The sequence below is a fragment of the Camelus ferus genome, chromosome 29, assembly GCF_009834535.1.
Source record: "Camelus ferus isolate YT-003-E chromosome 29, BCGSAC_Cfer_1.0, whole genome shotgun sequence".
Taxonomy (NCBI): domain Eukaryota; kingdom Metazoa; phylum Chordata; class Mammalia; order Artiodactyla; family Camelidae; genus Camelus; species Camelus ferus.
In genome coordinates, this window is record NC_045724.1 from 6,957,308 (window position 1) to 6,981,949 (window position 24,642).

Here is a 24,642-nt window from a genome sequence, read left to right on the forward strand (position 1 = left end):
GCCTCTAGGAATAAGGTAGCAGCCGGAGGTAAAACGATACCACTATTCTGGACCTGAATGATTCTAATGAGAGTGTCATTACCTGAAATAGGTACATCAGGAAGCTAATCTGATTCAGGGAGAACAAAAAGTTCATTTTAGAATCTTTGTCATCATCCCAGTGGAAATGTTCAACAGTTGGAAGACACCATAAGCGAGCATTTAATGAGCTGCCTTCAAGTGTCTAACAGGGCACGTGATGTTAGATCTCCTACAGTAATTACCATGAAAGGGAGCTGAGAGCGAGGACATCTACACGGGCTTCATGAAGGCCCTGCCAGAGTATTTGATAAGTGAGATCCTCTCCAGCCCTCACCTACAGAGGTGGAACTTGGCTGACGATTTGAACGTAAGGCACAGGGCTTACCATAGAGCCTAATCCCAAACCGTAGCAAATGACACTTCTTTGTCACACCTAACAATCTTTAGAAAGTGACAATGTCATTAGTTATGTGGCAAACTAGTTGTGTGCTTGGTTTCCACACTTGATCTCACTTCAGGTTAATTTTTAAAATGTCTCAAAAATAAATAAATAAATACAATAAAATAACTGTCTCCCTCGCGCCCGGTTTGTTTCTCCAAAGGCCTCGGCAGTGCCAGTAGTGGACACATTGGTGCGCGCCGAAGGCTTCCTGGAAATTGGTCGTTATAATCAGGCACTCCACGTAAAAATAAATAAAATACTGCAGAAATAAAAGCTGCAATACTTAGCACAACGCCAAAAGAGCTCAAGGCTGTGCCTAGGACGGTGTGTTCAGGGAGACAGAGATGGGCCGGCAATGTCATTAAACAGAACCTCCAAAATCCAAACGAGTCTGATGATTGATGCGAGGAATTGCCCCCAAATCTCGGGTTGGTCCACCTCCCCCGATTTCACGGAAGCTCAAGAGTAGCCGCCTTGCCAGGCAAAGACTTGCGGCAAATCTCTCCCTTCCAAGTCCGACTTGGACTTCCAGCCCTACTTCCAGCGAAGTCGACCCTCCTCCCTCCAAAGGGAATGGGCAGCCCCGGGTTAGCGAGGGCCCCCGCGGCTGGGCCGACGGCTCGGCAGCACCGGATTTTCGGAGGCTGTGGATAGGCGAAGTAAATCCAGTCCGGGTTTTGTCGGCACGGGGGGACCGGAGGGCTGCGAGGAATGGCTGGCGAAGAGGGGGGCGGCGGTGGAAAATACACAACACAAACAGCTCGCGCCGGGGGACGGCAGCTGTAGGCCCGGAGCGCGCGGGCCCGGCCGCCGGCCGCATGGAGCGCAGCGCGGCCCGCGGCTCCGGGGCGGCGGCGGCGGCGGCGGCAGCAGCGGCGGCGGCGGAGGCGGCAGCGCGCCGCTCGCTCACACCCACCCCCGCCCGCGGCCGCCGCGCCGCCCCGCCGTAGCCGCCGGCCGCCGGCGTCCCCGCGGGCCGGTCCAGCGAAGGCGGCGCCCGCGCCTCTGCAGCCAGTGGCAGTCGCCGGCGCGGGGAGGCGGCTCCCGCAGCCCCCCGCAGCCCCGCGCCCCGGGCGCCTGCGACCACAGCGGCCGCCCGGGGAGGAAGAGGAGGAAGAGGAGGAGGGGGAGGTGACAAACTCTCCGGCTCGGCGCGGCGGCCGGCAGCCCGCGGTCAGGCATGCAGGCGCGGCGTCTAGCCAAGCGCTCCAGCCTGGGCAGCCGCCGGGGGAGCGCCGCGCTGCAGCCGCCCGGCCCCGCGCCCGCGCCGGCCCGGGAAGGCGCGCTGCCCGGGCTCCCGCCCCCCGCCCCGGGCCCGGGCCCTGGCCCGGGCCCGGCCCCAGAGAGCTGGAGGCCACCGCTGCCGCCGCCGCGCAGCAGCCGGGACCGGCCCCCCTCGGGCCGCCGGGGCCGCCGCCGCCGCCGCCGCCTCGTCTCCGGTGCTGCTGCTTCTCGGGGAGGAAGACGAGGAAGAGGAGGGCGGGAGCAGGCGGCGGAGGGGGCTCGGGCGAGTGCAGGCGAAGCCCCGAGGGGGCGCGGAGGAGGAGGATGACGACGAGGAAGACGAGGACGAGGAGGTGGTCGTCGAGGTGGTGGACGGCGACGACGACGACGAGGACGGCGAGGAGCGCTTCGTGGCCCTGGGCCCCGGCCGCGCGCTCCCCAAGGGCCCGGCCCGGGGCGCGTTGAAGGTGCGTGCCGGGTGCGGGGGCGCGCGCGGGTCCCGCGGGCTTGGGGAGGGGACGGGCCCGGGGCCCCGGCGCGGCGCGGGCTCAGGCCGGGGCCGGCGATCGCAGAGGCCGGGCCGGGAGGGGTGTGTCCGGCGGCGCGGGCCGCCGCGCGCGGGGCAGAGCGAAGGGACCGATGAGCTCACCGCCCGGGCCCCAGCACCTTTCCCGGGCGGCCGCTCCCCCTTTACTCCGAGGCCGGGGCGGGTGTGCTGTCTAGCGTGGGTGCTGGTAAGGGACGCTTTTCCCCGCTGAGGCGGGGAACTTGGAGATGGGACGAGGTAGGCGCCGGTCTGCGCCCGGTGGGGACGGGCGACATAGGAGGCAGTGAAATAGGATTCTACTCGGAGGAAGCAAGACTGTCCCCTTCTCCTTTTCTGAGGACTAGTCAAGCTCATAGAAACTAGAAAACGGCTTCTCTTGTCAATCCCTCAGTCCCTTCTGCATCCAAGAACAATTGTCGATGAGTTTCCATTCCAGGCGCCTGTGAGGGAACCGGTAAGCCCAGGACAGCAAAACCCAAGCCCTGGGTTTCTACATGCATTTTGCTGGCAGCTTTTGGCAGTGCCCGCCTCCCCTCCCCTGCTTAAACTCGACATTGTTTAACATTTTGGGTTTATTTGCCTCCTCAAAATTGCAGATGAGAAGAAAAAGGTGGGGAGGGGGGGATTTGGCATTTTAAATGGTTGTGTTTCTGCTGAGAATTCTGGCGAAGTCCCCTGTGCACTGCAGCGCCAAGAGATCTTTTCGTTTGTGTATCTTCAGGAGATAAGGGGTTTATTATTACACAACTGACTGGCTGGGCTTTCAGGCATGTGATTGGACAAAGCAAACCACGTTGAGGTTCATGCACAGTGTATGTTGCTAAGAAGTTTTGAGGGCAGCAAGTGGTAAGCGATGGAGTGAGTGATTTTTCTCAAGAGTGTTGCTTATAATCAACTGAATAGCTATTTACTGGAGTTTTCAGAAGATATTGGTATAACTGGAAGGAAAATAAGTAAACAGATGAACTTAATAGAGACTATTTTATAAAAAAATCTTTAGGGGCTTGCAGAAGCAAGTTAACTCCTCAAAGCATGAAATTGCAGTTCCAAAGAAATGTTAAACATCAACATAGAATAGCCCAGAATAGACATGGGCACAAACTTATTTCCTAGACCACCCTGGAAGTACCAGTTCTGGGAGTGAGAAGTTTTCAGCAAATGGTCACTTGGGATGATAGTTTTTGACAGTTGCTTGTTGGAATCCAGACCATGACCACCCTCATTACCATGGTCTACTAAAAGGCCTGCATTGTATGGTTACAGGATGTAGCTGGGTTTGGAATTAAGTCACTTGGCATCAGTGACATTAAGTAACAAGAGTAGTGACTCCTTAGCATTTTTGTCTAGAAATACTGAAAAGGTGTCTTGTGGTTTGAACAGCGGTTGCACAATTTGTGATAGAAAAATTAATTATAATTTATGCTCCGTGATCAAAGCAAATCCAATGCATGAAAAAAATTAAATCTATAAAAACAAAATAACTGGTGTGTGATAATTCACATTATTTAAAAAAGATTTTTCACACCTCTAAACAAATTTCTGTTCAATTCTTTCAAAATGAGCTTCATTTTATAATGTTTTGACTTGCCCATAACTCTTCAGGAATTTATATATTGAGTGATTTGAAGTATAATTTTTATAATCTTTTACTGCTTTAAAGCCGAATGTCTTGACATAGCATCTGAAGAGGTTTTCTAATGGATAAAATCAGATCATTTTATTTTAATGTGTACGAGAATGTTATCATACATGTTGATGCATTCATTTATTCAGATATTTATTGAGCACCTACTGTGTGCCAGGTACTATTCCAGAACACAGCAGTGAGCACTTTCCAGATGCCCACATCTAGTAAGAAGAGCCAGAGCAACAATCAAGCAAGCAAACAAATAAACGTGGCGCTTGGGACGCATGCCATGAGGGAAATGAGACTGGTAACTCAGAGTCTAAGAGGAAGAGGAGAAAGCAGCTAGAGGGAAGACCTCCCTGAGGAGGGGGCATTGGATCTGAGATCCAAGACATGCAGCTTTAGGAAGATCTTTTCCGGCAGAGGGAGTAAGAATTGCAAAAGTCTTGAGGTGGGAAGGGGAAAAGGGTGGGTGTGGCTGGAACTTGACAGGTACGAGTATGTTAGGGAGGCAGGTAGAGGCCAGCAGCGTAGAGCCTGTGGGCCTTTTAGAGTACGAAGTCTTTGGAAAGTTTTACAGGCATACAAGGTGTATTGTGTTTTTGGAGAGGTTAGACTGAAGCGTACAGGACAGCAGGGTGATCAAGGGGGCCGGTTAGATGGCAGTCACTGCAGTCCATGTGAGAGGTAAGGGCAGTGTGGACTAGGAGTGGAGGTAGACAGGAGTGGGCAAGTTCAGGATCGATTGTGAAGACCCACCTGTGGTAACTTGCCGATGAATTGGGGGAGGGTTCGTGTTAAGTCTGAGATTGATGCTCAGATATCTGCATGGAAACTGCACGTAGGCACATGGCTATAGGATGTGGAGCTGAGGGGAGATCAGGGCTAGAGAGAAAAATTGGGAAGACATGTTGATGTCATTTAAAGCTGGGATGAGGAAGTGAGTGCACACCAGAGGACAGCCTTGGGCCAGACTCCGGGGTCCAGCACTGTTTAAGTTTGGGTGTAGGAGGAGAAGCCAGCAAAGACGATTGAGAAGCAGCAGCCAAACAGGTTGAAGGAAAACTAGAAAATGAAAAGTCCTTCCTGGACTTTGCAAGAGAAGAAATAGTTCCAAAAGTGGGAAGTAGTGAACTGTGTTGAATACCCCTGGGATATTGAGGAAGATAAGGATAGAGATGTGTACGTTTGGATTAGATAACAGGGAATGGATTGGTATCCTTAACAAAAGAATGTGAAGTCAGTGATGAGACCCAAGCAGTGAGTGGAGGTGAGGATGTAGTGAGACATGAAAAATTCTTTTAAACTCTTTTGTTGGAAAGAAGAATAGAGAGAAGGGGGAGAATCTGGAGGGCATATGGTCTAGATTATTTTTTTTAGACAGGATTCTGTAGACTCTAATGTAGTGACCACAGCATGATAGGAATGATCTGGTGTGTAGGGGGTGAGGTGTATTTGTTTTCTATTGCTGTGTAACAAAATACCACACACTTTTTGGCTTACAACCGTTCTCCCAGTATCTGTGGGTTAGGAGTCTGGGCCAGGCTTAGCTCGGTCTGCTGCTGAGTCTCACAAGGCTGCAATCAAGGTGTTAGGTGGGCTGCATTCTCATCTGGAGGCTTGACTGGGGCAGGATTCACTTCTAGCCTCACTCAGGTTGTTAGCAGAACTCACTCTCTTGCATCTCTAGTCCGAGGATCCAGCTTCTTTGCTGCCTGTTACTCATGGGCTGCCCTCAGCGCCTACAGCCCCACCCCCACCCCCACCTCCACTCCTTCAGGGTGTTGTTACGTCGTTCCCTCAACATGGCCTCTTTCTGCATCAAGTCAGCAAGGAGAATCTTAGCCTTGTCTGCTAGCAAGATGGAGACTCATATAAGGCACTCTAATCATGGGGGCAGGACCCTATCATCTTTGCCACATTCTATTGGTTAGAGGTGAATGATGGGTTCTACTCACACTGAAAGCAAGAAGATATGCAAGAGCATGAATACCAGGAGGTGAGGATCTTTGAGGGTCACCTTAGGGAGGAACCGAAGATGCAGAGAAAAGAGAGCAAACTGCAGGAGGAAGTCCTTGGAAAAAGTCATAGGAGAGGGGACCTGGGACCCAAATATAAGGATTGGCCTTTGACAGAGCAAGGCTCCTTCTTCCACTGAATTAGAGAGAAGGCAGAGACAGTGAGTCCAGATGTGGGTAGTTGTATATTGGATGGTGGTCAGATGAAGCAGTACTTGTCTGAAGGCTTCTGTTTTCCCCATGGAGCTGGAGGGAAGGCCATCAGCTGAGAGTGCAGGAGATCTGAAGTCAGAGCTGAAGTCAGGAGACAGTGTTGTGGGAGAGCAGGAGAGCAAATGAACCATCCGACGGAGCTGCCTGACTGTCGCGAGGACCCACCTGATGCCGCGGTTCCACACTGACAGTGTAAGCAGTCTGCCTGGGTGTGTGATTACCCCAGCCTCGTTCCACTGGCTCAAGCACAGAGTAATAATAACAAAAGGGATCCTAGCTAGTGCTTATTAAGTTATTTAATTACTGTGGCTAGTACAAATCGAAATGTGTCGTTTCATTTAAACTTCATTACATCCCTGGTCAGGCATTCTTACTATCATCATCCTCATTTTACAGAAGTGATAAGCACTTGAAGATACACTGGCGTTAGGTGGCAGAGCAGGTGTTTGAACCCTGGGCCATCTAACTCCAGAGCTAGTACCCTTATGCCTCACACTCTGCCGTCTCTTGTAGACAAAGCAGAGAGCTAGATTCAGCAGAGATGCAGTTTAGGCAGGTGAGCTGTGGAACGAGAGAGAGAGCATTGTGCTGATCAAGTTGGCCCTGCTGTGACTGTAATGATGAGATCTAAGAAAAGTAAGGACAGGAAGGGGCCAGGGGCTGGCGAAAAAGTCGTGGGTTAGTGGAGTGGAGAAAACAAAGAGGAATCCAATAAAATCAATAAAAGAACGGGAAGGAAATGCAGGACAACTTGGGTTCCAAGATCACGTTAACCTGAATGAATATTTGCTAAATCCTTAAAGCCAGGAACGGTACTAACTGCTTTATATGAAGGAGGAAGGATCTCATGAGAAGTTCTGACTTGGGAATCAACATGACCCCATTCGCCAGCTGAGTATACTGACTTGGAAGTGACGTAGTGCACCTGAGGCCACGTGGTCACCAGTGGCGCCACAGTTCACGCCCATACGCTGTACTGTTCATCTCCCTGTATTTATTTGTGATGTTTGTGCCCATTTATACCTGGGAGGATTTGCCACAGCTGAGGAAAGAGAGGAATACATGCTGCTAAGTATCTGAGATCTTGATTACTATAAGGGACACTAATTTAGGCTCTGAAAGAGACAAGAAGAAAAACTTTGTTTCACACAGTTTTCAGTTTCTGATCAAAGAAGCTTACACATTTATTGGCAGTGGTAAGATTCCACCATCCCCTAAAAAAAAAAAAAAACAAAAAAAGCCCATCACCTCTTGGACCCTTGAATGAGGAACACTAGGTAAACAATATCTTCAACCAGAGTTAAAAAAAAAAAAATACAAGGACACTGTCAAACGGAGGAAGGATTCTAAAATAAACTGTTACTCAGTGAAGGCAGAACAGTAGGGGGCTGAGATAACAAGGCCCAGGACTGTGCTCCACGATGCGTGTATTCGTTTAGGGACAAGAGCAGGAGAATCTGACAGAATTGATAATGTACTGTCATAATCAGTTGAGGTAAAAGCTGGACACGAAAGACTGCTAGGAGTTCTATCAAGAGTCCACCTGCTGGAAAACCAGGAAGAAAGGCTTCTAAGTGAGATAGTATGTGTCAAAACACCCACTTTCGGGGCTCAATCAATATTAATCGAGTGGGATCTACTCCGTGTGTGCCAGCTCTTTGGGGATGGTTAACACGTCTATTAGACTATCTCTTGACTATCAGATGACTTTTAAGAAGCCTTTGGCAGGGACCGTGCAGCAAGCGCCGAATTCCAATTTGCTAACAAGTATGTGTCTTGCAAATGGTCTATGTTGGCTGGAGGGAGAGGCATGTGCTTATGATACCAGACCAAGTTGTCATTCGCTGAATTGTCAACTGCCAGACTTGGAAGGGAAACAGAGATTATCTAGTAACTCAATATCCTCCTTTGACGGCTCAGGACACTGGGACCATGCAAGGTGAAGTGCCTTGTCCGGCTCGAGCTGCTGAGCAAGTTAGGAGGGGCCGGGATTAGCGCTCTGGTCTGCCAACCCCAAATCGTCACCCTCCTTCCTGGGTTAGTCTTTTGTGCCTGGAATGATCTGCAGTTCGCGCCTTTGGAGTTGTGGTTAGAGAAATCACAATTTCCTGAAGTGATCTACTACTCACTGCTTATCAGCTTCTATTTCTGGAATGTTCTTCCTTCCTAAAGTACCTCAGGCGGAGGTGGTCTCACCTGTGGCTTTGGGGGATAGGCGGTCCCTCTGTGAATCCTGCCCGGGCCGGCCCCCCTCCCTCTGCAGTTTCCGAGGGACATGTATACTCAGAGGATGATAATAAATGGCGAATCGGCCCCATTTCATTGTGAACTGGTTCCCTTACTCTCCGGTGCGGGGCTTCTAGTAAACTGGCCTAGAACATGTCATTTATACTCAGCCCTTAACCAGGGCCTCGCCTCCTTCCCCAGATTTTACTACTAGTTGACCATGGAGTGCTCTGCAGCACAAGCATTAAGACAGAGAGGAGGAAAAGCAAGAAGTCAGGTCTTAACCTGGAATCCGCTGACCCATGCCTCTTGGTGAGAAGGAGCAGAGGGCTTCAGCCAGGATGTCCTTGACCTCTGCGAGCGCTTGGACCGTGTCCTCCCACCCCAGGTGGGGGTTGGCGGGGCAAGGAGCGGGAGCTTTCCCTCCCCACTGCCAAGTGCACTGTCAGAACTTCTGATCTGCACGGAACAACCAGTCTTGTACCAGGACTCGATGTGAGGTCTGCTGAGGTGGAGGCACCTTGACCTCTGAGTTGCCCTGTGCCGGCTCATATTAAGGTAAATACACGGTTTCCGCTGGACTTCCTGGAATATTCGGGATTGCTTAGAGGCCCTCATCGCCAACCTTCCAGCCTAGCTGAACCTCTGTTGTTGAAATAAGGATGATTTTCTTTAGGTTTGCTGCCCGCATTTCTGTTCGTTCCCTCAAGAGATGTTTCTCTTGGGCCACTGCTTCCCATGCTCCTGATAATCAGGCAGGAAATAACAGTGAATAAGGCCAACTTTCACTTCTGGGGAGCCCATAGCCTGGCAGATTCCTGCCAAGTTGTCTATAAAGAGGTTCTAAGCCCCTTTTCCTCTTTATCCCTAAGATCAAGATTAGATCTGCCAAGCGGGAGAGGGTGGGTCAGGGGTAGAGTACATGCTTGGCATGCACAAGGTCCTGAGTTCAGTCCCCAGTATCTCCATTAAAAATAAATAAATAAAACCATAATCACCTCCCCACTCAAAAAATTTTTTAAAAATTAATTAAAAATCCTAAAAAAAGAATAATTGAAAAAATTTTTTAAAAGATTAGATCCGCCAAGAGACCTTACTTGGCTACCACAGTGTGAGATGTAATTTTGACGTCATTCCGTGAAACGATTGTAGCCAATCTATTTGAAGAAGATTATTTGTCCAGGAGGTAATTCCTGAAGACTGGTCAAAGAATGAGTTTAGATCACCAAATCTGGCAAATAACCTTTGTTGCTCTCATTTACTGGATGAAATGGAACAGAATATAACTGTGAGATTTGTGTAGTGGAATTAGAGTGATTAAATTCTCACACTTCGTTGATGATACTATTTGGAAAATCCAGTGTTAACAATTTATATGTAGGGGAAATAGACTCGACTCTAGAGTTTTGAGGGGGAGTCTATAATTTTAGGGTAAGAACCTTGCAGTAACATAACAGAAGGGTTCGTTCATCTTGCAGGAGACCAAGGAGGCTTAAGAGGCAAAGAATTAAGAAGGTCCTGCCTGTGCATTGCCCCGAGATGACTGACCCAGAGTGCGTGGTCTCCTTGTTACAGATGACAGTTACCAGTGACACGCTTGCTTTCCTTATGTTCTTGATTTGATGGAAGGTTGAGTGAAAATAAAATCACCCTGATGCAGATGTATTGGGAATGGGTAGTCTAAATAAATGAATGTCAAAAGTGCTCTGACATTTTAAATTAAATCCAATTTTTTAAAAGTTTGTGTTCCTTGAGATATGATTTGATAAAGCCTACAGGCAGGATAATTTGGGTCCATTAATAGGACCTCTGGGGGTAAGGGTATAGCTAAAGTGGTAGAGCGCATGCTTAGCATGCACAAGGTCCTGGGTTCAATCCTCAGTACCTCCATCAAAAAACAAAACAAAACAAAAAAAGAAAAAAGAAAAGAAAGAAAGAAGGAAAGAAAGAAAGAAAATACACCTTTGTTGTGGGCTCGTTAGTAAGATGGGAGGGAACAAGACTGAATCAAAGCAGATGATCCTGCCCCCTGCCCTTCTCCGCGCCGTTACCCCTGTGTAAATCAAGAGGCGATGTAACACAGGCTCTCGGTTCAGATTCTGGCTTCTCCCCTTGCTAGTTGCATGACCTTATCTAGTTACTTAATGTCTCGGTGCTTCAGAGTTATTAAAATAAAATTGGGATAATATTGTTCTGTCATTGCCTGTTGTTATTAAATATGGCCCAGAGAGATCCTGAAATTAGACATGGATGGCAGTTTGTTTATTTCCTTTATGGTTCAAGGATCCAAAATCTCACGGTTATTTTGACTATTACGACCTCCTCCTTGTCCCATGCTTTGAAGGTGCTTCAGAGAACTGCTTCCTGAAGTGACTCCATTCATCTGAACTCTGTGGTTGTCCGTCGTATCCGCGGTGAGCTTGACTCTTCCTTTCCAGCTCAGGGAAGTCAGCTGGAATCATTCATCTACTTGTGCAAAGAGGACAGAAACATTCTAGCTCTTAGGTTCATCAGACCGTTCGGGCCTTATATTGGGAAAAAACCTGGCTAGAAGCCAGAGGGGCGGGACGAGGCTTACCACACACGTTGAATGTGTGTCGTTAAAAGCTGCAGTGGAAATACAGTGATGTCACCTTTCACCTGTAACTTGCATGCGGCTGGGAACCTCTGAGGCATGGATTTGCCCTTTCTATCCTCCCTGCACTGGTGTCTAGGACCTGTGGCACTTTTGTTTGGTGAGGAAGTCAATTGTAGATAAACAACAAGGTCCATACTGTATAACACAGGGAACTATACTCAGTAACTTGTAACATAACCTATAATGAAAAAGAATATATATCTATGTATGTATAAGCGAATCACTATGCTATGCACCAGAAATCAACACAACACTGTAAATCAACTATATGTCAAACAAACAAACAAACAAATAAATGGCTGAGCATGCAAACCCCTCCTCCCCCCAGAAAGAAGTCATTCTTTGTTCTTTGGGTAGATGGGGAGAAAAGGACTCTGTGGTTGAACAGCTTGGAGAAATACCAGTTAAAAAGACAGAATTTTTTTGTTATAAAGTGTTTTAAACGTAGAGGAAAGTGAAAGAGGAGTACAACACCCGTATGCCTATGAAGAAGGTACTGAGCAGGGACGCCAAGGGCCATTTTGAGCTTCTGCGGAGGTGCCTATGGACTGTGGCATGTACATATTTATTGGACTACAGAGCGTTTTTTTCCACCTCTTTCCCTTGGGATACCTTTTGGGAAATACTGGGATATAATTATTTTTCTAAATGGGAAATCCATGGATAAGTGACTTATACTTGAGATAAGTAAAACCGCATTATTAAAGAAAGAAATTGTCACACGCACAGGGAGAAGGGTTAAAATATTGTTAGTGGGTCATGCAAGCTTTGAAATATTTTTCCTCATAAAGCCGCTAATGTCTTCAGTATCAAAGTTCTAAACAAAAAAAAAAAAAAGGAGTATTTTATGTGGTGAATTTCACTTGTACATCTGTGAATACCACTCTTGTGTGTGAAGTTTAAAAGCCGGTAGAAAACACTACTTCTCTTGGTAAACCAGGCCCCATGACGAGTCCACTGGGGGAGACAGGAAAGATGAGCGGTGCTGTCACGACAGAATTCAAAGCTGCCAGGGAGCAGAAAATCATGAGGCGCTGAGGTCCAGGCAGGTGTATTTAATGATATGTTTTTCATCTTCAAAGAGAAGAAAGATTGAAAATATCAGAATAGTTTAAATGTAAAGAACATATAAGTTCACTAGGATTGACATGTGTTCTGTCAACAGCAGTATGAAAACTGCAAATAAAAGGGGTAAGCATTTGTGAACGCTCAGTTCCTTTATTGGATGTTGTTCAATATTTATTTCAGTATTATTCAACATTTAATGCATTATAATTTATAAAGGGCTCTCATAGCTAACTTGGCAATCTTGGAAAGTGGAAAAGAAGCCCCAGAGAATGGGGCAGTTTCTGAAAAAAAAATTTATATATACATATATATTTATATAAGGTAATTTTTCACCAAATGATATATTTATCAAACATTTCAGAAAACATTAGGGACCAACAGATTTAAAAAATAATTGAAATTGTTACCTAAGCAACAGTGGAAATTTAAGAAGAGAATGGCTTTGTTTTGGAGTAAATTTTAAATTAAAACAATGTGAAATACAATTTTCATGGTTTGTCATAAACACTTTCATGTAGTTTCAACATGATGTTTTACAAGTCGGCGAAAAGTGCTTGCTGAAGAACAAACCTCACTAATATCTATTAATTTGGGTTAGGATCCCGAGTTTAATATTTTTCATGTTTTTTTTAACATTTTTTATTGATTTATAATCATTTTACAATGTTGTGTCATAAGTAATATCTTTTAAATGTAAGCTTTTGACAGTGTTTTCAATTAGCAGGTTCATGTACAACTCAAAACTAGTTTAATGAAATGTTAGAAAAGTAGTAGCAATATTAGAATAAAGATCTTAGAACTTACAAAAATGAACACGGGAAGAATATCTAAAGGAAAAAGTCTTCAAATATTACTTGTAGTAAAAATTATCTCAGAAAAGGGAGGAAAATGGACCCCTGACCCTACATGAGTGCTGAGCACGGTAGCATCTTAGCGTGGGAAAGAGGTGGTTGACAATAAGGGAGGAGCCGCTGGAAGGTTTGGAATGACCCAAGGTAGGGTTTATGGAAAGGGAGCAGGGCCTGCTGTTTGCATTTCCGGTACGTGAGTGTCTGGTAGGTGTTTAAGGGGTTCTGAAAATGTGCTCTTAGCCATCTGTTGGTGACTGCAATTTTTTTCCAGCTGTTTATTCTTCGTCTAAAGGAGATTTCTATTCAAATAGGTCTTTCTCTCAACTCCCTGTATTGATTTTTGTCACTTGAATTTTTCTTTCTAGCAGAGGTGATTTGAGAAAATTATTTTTACTTTGAAAACCGTAATAGAAACAATGTACTTTTCATTGTCAGTAAACTATACCTATCTTTATGTGTTAAAATTGAGATACCTCCAAATTCTGTGACAAGTTAAGGGTTTGATTGTTTAAAAAGTTTGCTGGGGGGCGGAGGGGGGCACTATTTCATTCAATCCTGTGGTGGTTTCATTCAACAACTATTCACTCAGCTCCCACTCTTTGTCAGCTCCAAGGACACAGGAGAGAAAAGACTTGGGAAGCGCTCCCGCTCACACTCTAGTTAGAGAGACAGACAGTAAGCTTTGCGGATGGTTGCGCGTTGCTGAAACAAGAATGCATGGAGGAAGAAAAGATTTGGGTTGGAGAGGGGGGATCAAGAGTTCTGTCTTAACTATGTCAAGTTTGAGGTGCCTGTTGGACCCCTGTATGGAGATGTCAAGTTGTCTGGAGGTCAGTGGAGAAGACGGAACTGGAGACAGAAATCAGAGGTCCTGGGCACATGGACAGTACTTAGGTAGGGGGACTGGGTGGGAGCACCCAGGGAGCAGTGTAGGTAGAGAAGGGCACGTGCCTAGGACTGAGCCCTGGGACACTTCAAATGTAATGCTCCGACTCTGTTTCTGTGTCTCAGCAGCTTTATTATGGTATAATTCACGTAATGTACCATGTAACACTCCCTTTTATAGCACACAAGTCAGTGTTTGTTAGTATGTTCACAGAGTTGTATAGCCATCACCATAATCTAATTTTGGAGCATTTTTGTCACCCTCTAAAAGAAACCCTGTCCCCATGAGCAGTCACCCCTCCATACTCCTTTGCATGCGGCTGTATTAGTGTTGTTACACTTTATTTTTCAGGACCAGTAAGTCTCCATACATTCATTGTGCTTTTTCAGGAAGAAAAGGAGGCAGGAGGAAGAGGAGGGTTAACATGTGTTAGAAAACAGCCAGAGGAGGGAGGAAGAATCCAGGACAGCCAAATCAACTGTCTAACGAATGTGGCCCAAAGATGAGGTCACCACGGCCCCAGGGAGTCCGGTCTCCTGCAGTTCAGGAAAAAGGGGAAAGGAATCAGAGGAAGGACACAGACAGGTCTCATTTTCCACCTGTATTCGCTCCCTTCTTGTAAATTCCAGTTACAACTTTGCTCTCTGGCAGTCAACATGGAGTTGAATTAACATCCAGTCTACATCCTGTTAGATAATCTTGTGTCCACTCTGATATCAGCAGAAGAGTCCCTGAGTGAACTGGATAGACGTTCTTTCCTTTCTCAGTCTCCCACTCCTGAGTTGATCCTTGGAAGCCCCTCCCCCTGCTGTCCAGCCCTTATTTTTCTCTTAGGATTTGAGGCTCATACACATATTTGGTCCACACAAAGATGGCAGCGTCAGTGTTTGACATGATCGCAACCTCAACCGTAGGGATACGGGTTGGAAATGAGGTCTAGAGAGCTCCTAGTTCATTCAGGTTTTACACAAGTCTTCTAGGATTTAGAGTCATCCCAAGAATTAAATCTGTGTATGTGTCTTGTTGCTTGTTTTGGCTAAAGGTGGGAAGGAGTCAAGTTTTCAGGACAGAAGATCTTGTCCAACATAGGAAGTAAGGGAAGGAGCGGGATGAGGGTGTGGGTAAGGAACTCCCGCTTTGTGCAGAGTGGCACTGAGCTTAAGATCCTCTTGCCTGGTGCAGACTCTTTTGTCCAAAAAAAAAAAAAATGCTTTGGTTATTTTTCTTTCAATACAAAAAGAAATGTATAAACAGTAAACACCCCAAAACAACATGAGAAAGACCCACACGTTATATTTACACAAACTAGATCACATAGCAGACACCCAGCCAGCAACTTGTGAAGTCCTCCAAAGCTTGGATAAAGCTGAAAACCGGAGGGAGGATGATCTGGGAGGACGGGGCCCAGGATCATACACCTCACCCACTGTGTTCTGTTACATGTGCTGTATTTCAGCGCACGGTGCTCAGCGAGGTAGGTTTGTGTTGCTCTCACACATTGTCAGTAGAATCCCCATTTCTCCATTAGTTACCCGGACACTATTATTACCCCTGCAGCAGGGGACACTGGCCCTGGAACCACAAAGAAGCTCTTGTTTAGAGGACCATCTGGAAGCCGCACAGAAGTACAGAGCTTTGAAAGGTTAAGGATTCTAATTTTGTTCCAAGTATACATCCCCGGCAGCAGGAGAGGAGTACAGAGGTTTCATTCTTAAAATCTTGCTTACCTAACACTGTCTTGAGATTTTTATACATGCAAGAGTGTGTATGCTTACACACGCGCGCGCGCGCACACACACACACACACACACACAAGCCTGACTCTCTGTTTTCACTCAGGCCTTTTTGCCAACTGAAACCTTTTTTAACCTCTTTGTGTCACATTCCTGTTCAGGGCTCATTTCCATTCGTCCAGTTGAGAGGTAAGTCAAAGTTGTTCTTTAGGGTAAAATTATTCCTGCTCTGCAGACCTGGAGCTGCTGACTTACCCCTGAGGACACAGTGCAGAGATGAGGGCCCCTGCGAATAATGTATTCAAAAACACAAAATCAAAAGAGCTATATTAAGAAAAATGAAGGAAAAAATTTACTTAACAAACATCATTCATACGCAGCTAGTACTGTTGGCCTCCGGAGGGGAAGCGTGACCCAAGTTAGAGTTATGAGCAAGTGAAGCTGTAATAGATCAGAATGGCTGGGGCGCGAGCCTCGGGTAGCAGACCTGCAGCTGTTACCCCAGCACCCTTTTTTCTACTATCATTATCCATAGCTTAGGGTAGTTCCTAGCACCCTGCACTAACAGTGGGTCACGGAGGAGACAAGACAGGGGAGAACTCTGCCCTGCCTTGAGAGAGTCCCTACCACGCAAAGTAGTGGCTTCTTGAGCTTATAAACCTGGTCGTATGTTTTATCATTTTACTTTAGCAAAGGAAATTTATCCCTTTTCGAAAGGAAAACGGCTTCCCTATCCAGACCACTTTCTAGCCCTTGAACCTAAACTCTGTGATCAGAGATAAAGAATAGCATCTCATAGTGTTAAAGGAGTCAATTTGTTAAGAAAACATAAAATCCTAACTATTTATACATATATAATGCAGCTTCAAAATGTATGAAGCAAAAGCCTACAGAACCAAAGGGAGAAATAGACAAATCTACAATTATAGCTGAATATTGCAATTACTCTCTCAATTATTGATGGTTGGTAGCAAAAAATGTAAGAATATGGAATACGTGAACAATATTGTCAACCAACTTAACCTAGTTAACATTTCTAGAACACTACACTGAATAATTGAAAAATAAATACTCCTTTTAATTGTATAATAAATATTTATGGAGATACACTATATACTGGGGAGGGGGGAGCTAAGTCTCAGTGAATTTCAAAGGATTGAAATCAAACAGAGTATATTATTTGACCACAATGGAATTAAATTTAAAAATCAGTTTAAGAAGGTAACTAGAAAATCCCCAAATATCTGAAAATCAATCAGTATTCTTCTAAATAATCACTTGGAAGAAAGAAGAAATCACAATGGCAATTAGAAAAGAGATTTAATTGAAAATTAAAATGCATCCTATTAGAGTTTGTGGAAGTTAAATCATTGCTTAGGGGGAAATGTATACCTTTGAATCGGTGATTTAATCTTCCATCCAAAGAAGCTAGAAAAAAAAGAGGAAGGAAATAAAAAAGATATGATGGGAAATCAATGAAATAAAAAATAGTAAACAATAGAGAAAATCTGTGGAACCAAAAGCTGATTTTTTTTTAGAAGATCAAATTGATTAACTCCTAGCTATACTGATTTTAAAAAGAGAAAGAAAGCACAGATCACCAATATCCAGAATGAAAGAGGATGTCACTACAGATCTACAGATAATTAGGATAATTTTAAAAAAGGATACTTAGGACATATTACTTTATGTTAATAGAGAACTTTATGCCAGTGCACTTGACAGCTTGGCTGAAATGGGCAAATCCCTTGAAAAACATATAATTAACAAAACTGACTGCTAGAAGTAACAGGATGTTTGAATAACCTACTATCTGTTAAAGGAATGGAATTTATAATTGAGAACTTTTGCACATGGAAACCTCCAGGCCTGGATGCGTCCCCAGTGAAATCTATCAAATCCTTAAGGAAGAAAGATGTAACACTAATCCTACAAAAATCTTTATCAAGAAAGAGGAAATCTCCCCAATAAATTTTATGGGGCCAACATAGCCCTGGTACTAAAACCATATAATGACATTACACATAAAGAATGTTACAGACTTTCATGTGTACATAGACACGAAAAATACTAAAGAAGATATTAGCAAATCAGATCTGTGTAAAAATGGATAATACATTATAACCAAAATTTCTCTTTTTTTCCTTCCAGGAATGTAATTTTGGTTAAATACTTGAAAATAAATTGGTATGATTAACTATATTAGTTACGTTGAAAGGGAAAAGCCACATGATTATCTCAATAGATGCAGAGAAAACAAAGTTTAACACCTATTCATGATTTTAAAAAAACGAAACCTCTCCACAGATTAGAAGTAGGATGGGAATTCTCAAACTGACAGAGTGCATATGTGAGAAACCTATAACTAACATCGCACTTAGTAGCGAAAGATCATTTCTCCCACCAGTATCAGGAGCAAGACAAGGATGTGTGTTCTAACCCCTTTATTCAACATTGTGGTTGATGTTTTGCCAGTGTGATAAGGCAAGAAAAGTAAGTGAAGGCATAAAGATTAGACAAAAAGAAAGTGAAACTGCCTCTATGTGCAGATAATATGATCATCTACAGAGATACTCCTAAGGAATAGCAAAACTGCTAGAAGTGATCAGTGCACTTAGCAAGGTTGCAGTGTACAAGGTCAGTTTACAAAAATCAGTTGCATGTACTACATTAAAAAAAAAACAAATTAAAAAAAATGTTTACAGTGGCGTCAAAAACTAAATACTCTGGGATAAAATTAATGAAAATGTATTTTAAAAAAAAGTGTGAAATCTATTAGACATTGATGGGAGTAAGTAAAGAAGACCTAAATAAATTAACTGATAAACCATGTTTATTTGAAAACTCAGTATGGTTAGGATGTCAGTTCTCCACAATTGTTGTACAGATTTAACACCATCCCAATGAAAATCTGAATGGGACTCTCTGTAATTCACAAGCTAATAGAAAATGTCTATGGAAATGCAAAATAACTATAATACAAAAATAAGAACAAAATTGGAAGACTTTCTCTGCTTGATTTCAGGACTTACTATATAGGTGGGAGTTATCCAGGCAGCGTGCTGCTGGCGCTACAGACAGAAAGGTAGATTCCTGCAACAGAAACAAAGAAACAAAAAGTAGACCTACACACAGATGGTTCAACAAAGGCACCAAAGAAATTAAATGGAAAAGTCTTTTCAGCGAATGGTCCTACAAAGATTATCCATATAGAATGAAAAGAAAAAAAAACCTCTACCCCTACCATACACCATACACAAAAATTAATTCAAAACGGATCATAGGTATAAATATAAAAGCTAACAGTTATAAATCTTCTTAAAGAAAACAGAGGAGAAGAATCTTTGCAATGTTAGGACAGGCAAAGACTTTTTAGACAAGAAGACACTAACTATAAAAGAAAAAATAATTGATGAATTAGACTTTATCAGATTTAAGTATGTATGACCATCAAAAGACACAATTAAGTAGATTAGTAACAATAAATTTTCTCTGCCATTACTTTTATCTGGGAATATCCAAACATTGCGTTCATTTCATGGCTACCCTGTACCAGCCACTTTGCTGAGTGCAGAGATTATACTGTTGAACAAGAACGATGTAGTCCTCAAGGAACATTCCATTTAGTGGGAGAAATAGACAAATAAATAATAACAATATGAAATGACCACTGCAAGGATGGTGAAAGCATAAAGCTAATATTACAATTTTAATTTTATAAATGTGGAAACCTGGCACTGGTTAATAATTTGCTAAGTTGCAAAGCCAGTCTAATCTCATATTTGCTGACTCCTATTCTCCCCACTGCCCTCCACCTTTTTTTTTTTCCTCTTGTTGTTCTAAGCAAAGAGAGTAGAATTTTAAACTTTAAGCTTTGTTGGCCAGGATCAATTAGCAAGTGATATTCATGCTTTTAGTTTACTAAGAAGAGAAGTGGAATCGAATTGTATCTATGTAAAGAAATTCCATTTCAGTGTTGCTGTTTCAAAGCCTTGTTTTAAGGTTAGTTTTTCAGACTATGATACCAACATCGAAGTTAGGTAAAGTTTCTCTAATGGCTCTCTTGCTGTGCAGCACCCAGTGAGTTGCAAAGGAGAGCTCTGTTCAGGCAGCCCCTCTTATCCTTCCTTTGCTCAGTAGTTTGGCGTTTCTTTTTTAAAAAGAAACGCCAGTGTTGGCAGTGTTGACAGGAAGGTACTGGGAAGTAGAAATAGAGAAAAATATAGGACTTGGAGCATATCACTTGGGAGAGAAGACTTTACTGTTTAAAATAAATGTGTATTGGGAAATGAATGTTTTTGCCCCTTTTTGTCCACTTGGGTTTGGTGACAGCAGAACATTGACTGTGTCTCGGGTTCTTACAGTGCTTGCACTCTCTACAGTCATTTCACATACGGTCATTTCCATTTAATCATGAGGCAACCATGGCCAGAGGTTAAACGGCTATTTCAAGATGGCTTAATAAATGACTTTGAATCCTTTCGTTGCGATTTCCCCCGTTTTTTATCTCACCTGCCATGTGTTGGTCGATTTTCATGTTGATATTTTCCGTTATGACTCATTCTTTATTTAGTCTTCTGTTTGCCCATGTCAAACTCGCAATACTCATCTTGTTTCCCAGTGACTTCCAAGCCTTCATCATTGTCTCCCCTTCCTCTCCAAAACACCCATTGATTCTGATTTTCTCCATTAGCAAGTAGGACCAGTACCCAATAAAAATACTGGAGTAGGAGCAGGTGCTCCATACATGTTTAAATACATAGAAAATGAAAGAACAAGCATGCCATTGTATAAACATAATGTTGACTTTCCTCTATCACCTTCCTTCTCTGTATCTCATTTACTACCAAGTCATATTTATTTATTTGTATTTTTTTCTACCACTTTTTTCTTCCCTAATAATTACTCTCCTCATTCTTATGTCCTATAGTATAGCCTACTATAGTATCCTCATTGCTTACTTTTTGCTTCCATTCCCTCCTCGTTAAAGTCTGTTTTCCACAAAACTGCTAAAATAACCTTGGTTTTATGTAGCTTTTTCATATCATAGAAGCAGTACTTGTCCTGGTAACTCAGAAGTCCCCATAAGGAAGACGGAGCTAATAATCATCTAGAATTCCGTTCATTTTTCACGTTGCATTGCATGTCCTTCCAGACCCCAAGAGTGATACCATTCATAGGGGGATCACTTATCTGGCAAACTCTATTCTTGGTGACCGATCTTAAAACAAAAATGTAAGCTAACAACACTTGAGGAGCTGAAATAGATGTAAAAATACAATTCACACTTGTATAATTCAAATCAGAAAACATTTACTTAGTGCTGTGGCATACAAAACCCCATGCGAGGCATCTGGGGACACAAAAGTAGCAATGATTATTTTTTATTTTCTAGGAGTACTTAGTCCAATGGGAAACCCGAACCTGTTGCCGTATTCCCTCTTAACACTCAGTCCCAACAAATGTGGTTGTGTAATCTCTTGGCCCACAGCAAATTAAAAGTTGGGAATTAGCAGAAGAGATTACATCTGTTCACATTAACAATGTCCTAAGAGCAGCAAGCATGAAACTGATGTTGACCGAGTATATGGAATCGATATTTAAAACACTGTGCCAGTGAGCATATCAAATGAGAAGTTTTAAAACTCTGGGTCCATTTAATATGGTGGCAAGGAGTCCCTGAGGGCACATCTCTCTCTGTTACAGTTTAATAACCATTTCGTGACATTGTACTATCAAGAAAAGTTTGTTGTGCTCATTAGAGAAGCAAGAAAGCAACTAACACATTTCAGAGAAATTTACAATAAAGTGTTTTTACATTTATCAGTCAAAGCAGTAGAAACTTCCTTTATTAAAAATTGATTTATGTGGCATATGTGTACTAACATTTTGGGGATGATTATTTTTAGCCTGAGTACAACAATACGGAAGTACATCTCCAGATAATTTCATTCACCCCCAACAACTGTCGAAGGGTTCTTGTCAGCAAAGCCCCGCGTTGTTTCCCTGCCCTTCCTTTCCGGGTGCGGATCTTCCAGGAGATGATGTTCTAACCTTAGTGTCCTAGTACATTGGATGTATAACATAGAGTGTGTTTTTCAGGGGGTTCCCAGTTGCCTGAGGGCACTGGATTCCTTGCCCAGCTGTTGCTCTGCAAGTGGGATTGCCCTCTGGTTCATTCACCCCCTAAGGAAAGTAAGCCCCACCCTTACGTGGCTAGTTACATACAGAATCCTGAGCAAGCATGGATTTTTCCTCTCTCAGCTCTATCTTTTTGTTTGTTTGTTTTGGAGGGGGAAGTAATTAGGTTTATTTAGTTGGTTTTTTGGAGGTACTGGGGATTGAACCAAGGACCTCGTGCATACTAGGCACACACTCTACCACTGAGCTATACCCTCCCCCCTCAGCTCTTACTTCTAAATGGGAGTCCTGAGAGATCCCTGCCCGGGTCAGCTGGAAAAACAAAAAAAAAATGTCCTAGCCTGTGTACTTGGCTCCTGCCTTTTTTATAGATCATGAGAGTAAACTTGCTCCTGTTTTCCAAAAACGGAACAGTAGCCCAACCTAGCAGGCCAATGGCCGGGGCCGATCAGGAAGCAAGCCTGCTCCGTCTGTCACCTGCTTTACGTCAGGCGCTTTCCCATGGTCCCCACCTGAGGTGTTCCTGTCAAATAGGGGAAACAAACATGTTTGCCAGTATTCACGGTCCAGCCTTTTGAGTTCTGTAGGAACGAGCTCAGAAGTGTTCCGGGAACCCAGCAAGGGGAAAGTTAACTACTTAGTGGAGTCCTCGTGGGCTTTGGAGTAAATGATGTTGGAACCAAGGCTCAGGGCTGAGAAGCAGATTGTAAAGTGGCGAATGAGGAGAATGACACTCTAGGCAAAAAGCAAAGCAAGAGGATACAACAGCGAGAAGCACGTAGCAAGTGCAGAGACCAGGGGACCGGAGGGAGCCTCGTGGCAGGACGGGGTGACGGCGACAAGCCTTAGTGCCAGACTGCGTCAGCTTTGCTGACTTTGCCGGTGACATGCCGTCACGTAGGAAGCATTGTCATTTTATAAGGAGGTTTTTGTTTTTTTGTAATTTTGGAGGGAAGGAGGCCATTAAGTACTTTTTATCCCAGGCATGTGTTATACATGACTTTTAAGTTGTGTTCCTATAAATACAGAAATAACAAGCTATGAAGAGATTGTAATAGCCTATCCATTCTGAGAAAAACAGTGTGCAGACAGGGAAGTTTCTACATTAGAGAATACAAGTCGAAAGCAAAAAAAGACAACTTTCTGGTGAATTTAACTCCATATCATGCATGTGATATATATAAAGCAAATAATGGGGCTGTAATTTAAAAGCAAGCCATGAGGCGGGGCAGAGATCAAGATGGCAGAGTAAAGGACGTGGAGCTCCCCTCCATCCACAAATACATCAACATGTGGAATGGTTCTCACAGAAGACCTCCTGAACGCCGGCAGAAGATCTCATACAACCAAAGCTGCAAGAAAGATCACCATGTAACTGGGTAGGACAAAAGGGAAACAAACAAAAAAAAGGAATCAGGACGGGTTCTGCGCCCCTGGCGGGCAGCTATGAAACAAGAAAGATTCCCTCTCCCTGGGAACCCCCTTCACAGGCTGGGAGATCCGCCTGGACAGATGGGGAGCCTCCGAGGCTCAGGGGAGACCTTACTGTCTGGCGGCAGCAGGACAGAGAAAGCCCAGCACAGACGGTCCTCGCCACCACCTTGCCTCACTTCCCAGCTTGAGACACGCACCTGCTGGTGTGTGCAGCCGCTGGTGCTGAAACTCGGGCTTCAGCAGACAGACCCGGGGACAGGACTCAGTCTGGGTGTCCGGAGATAGCCTGAAGGGTCTGCGGTGTGGTTAGAACACTCCCTCACACCATGTTCAAAACTGAAACTCAGAATGGCTTAAAAACTTTTTAAAAAGACAGGACTCCATGAATCTCCTAGAAGAGAACATAGGCAAAACATTCTCTGACATAAAATCTTAGCGATGTTTTCTTAGGTGAGTCTCCAAAGGCAAAAGAAATAAAAGCAAAAATAAAAGTGGGACTAATTAAACTTACTAGTTTTTGCACAACAAAGGAAACCATAAACAAAATGAAAAAAAAACTTACAGAATAGGAGAAAATATTTGCAAACAGTACGACAGATGAGGGCTTAATTTCTGAAATACATAAACAGCTCACGCGGTTCAATATCAAAAAAAAAAAAACCCAATCAAAAAAATGGGCAGAAGACCTAAATAGACATTTCTCCAAAGAAGACATCCAGATGGCCAACAGATACATGAAAAGATGCTCAACATCGCTAATTATTACAGAAATGCAAATCAAAACTACAATGAAGTATCACCTCACACAGGTCGGAATGGCCATCATCAATAAGTCTACAAATAATAAATGCTGGAGAGGGTGTGGAGAAAAAGGAATCTTCCTACCCTGGTGGTGGGAATGTAAGTTGGTGCAGTCACTATGGAGAACAGTATGGAGATTCCTTCAGAAACTAAAAATAAGAGTTACCGTATGATCCAGCAATACCACACCTGGGCATATATTTAGAAAAGATGAAAACTCTAATTCTAAAAAATACGTGCACCCCAGTGTTCATAGCTCAGCACTATTTACAATGGCTAAGACATGGAAGCAACCTTACATGTGTCCATCGACAGAGGATTGGATAAAGAAGATGGGATATATATATTTAATGGAGTATTACTCAGCCGTAAAAGGAATGAAATAATGCCATTTGCAGCAACATGGATGGACCTAGACTTAAGCTTAGTGATGTAAGTCAGACAGAGAAAGACAAATATCATGATATCACTTATATGTGGAATCTTAAAAAAAATGATACAAGTGAATTTATTTACGAAACAGAAACAGACTCACAGACATGGAAAACAAACTTACAGTTACCAAGGGAAAAGGGGAGAGGGAGGGATAAATTAGGAGTTTGGGATTAACAGATACACACTAATATATATAAAATAGATAAACAACAAGGATCTACTGTGTAACACAGGGAGCTATATTCGATATCTTATAATAACCTATAATGGAAAAGAATCTGAAAAGGAATATATATATATATATATATATATATATATATATATATATAAATAATAG

The 24,642-nt window shown here is 43.7% G+C and overlaps 1 protein-coding gene and 1 non-coding gene across 2 annotated transcripts in view; one reads left to right on the top strand and one right to left on the bottom strand.

Annotated features, from left to right (window-relative positions):
• Positions 1–1,449: 1,449 nt before the first annotated feature.
• The window catches only part of ZNF704 (zinc finger protein 704), a 197,650-nt gene continuing 174,457 nt past the window's right edge, over positions 1,450–24,642 (top strand). Inside the window, 2 exon segments of the mRNA XM_032469957.1 lie at positions 1,450–1,834; positions 1,836–2,154. Of these exon segments, the coding sequence (XP_032325848.1) occupies positions 1,644–1,834; positions 1,836–2,154 (510 nt within the window). The 5' untranslated portion in view covers positions 1,450–1,643.
• On the bottom strand, positions 21,821–21,892 carry TRNAT-AGU. Its single transcript has one exon. It is a non-coding gene; the product is annotated as a tRNA-Thr (tRNA).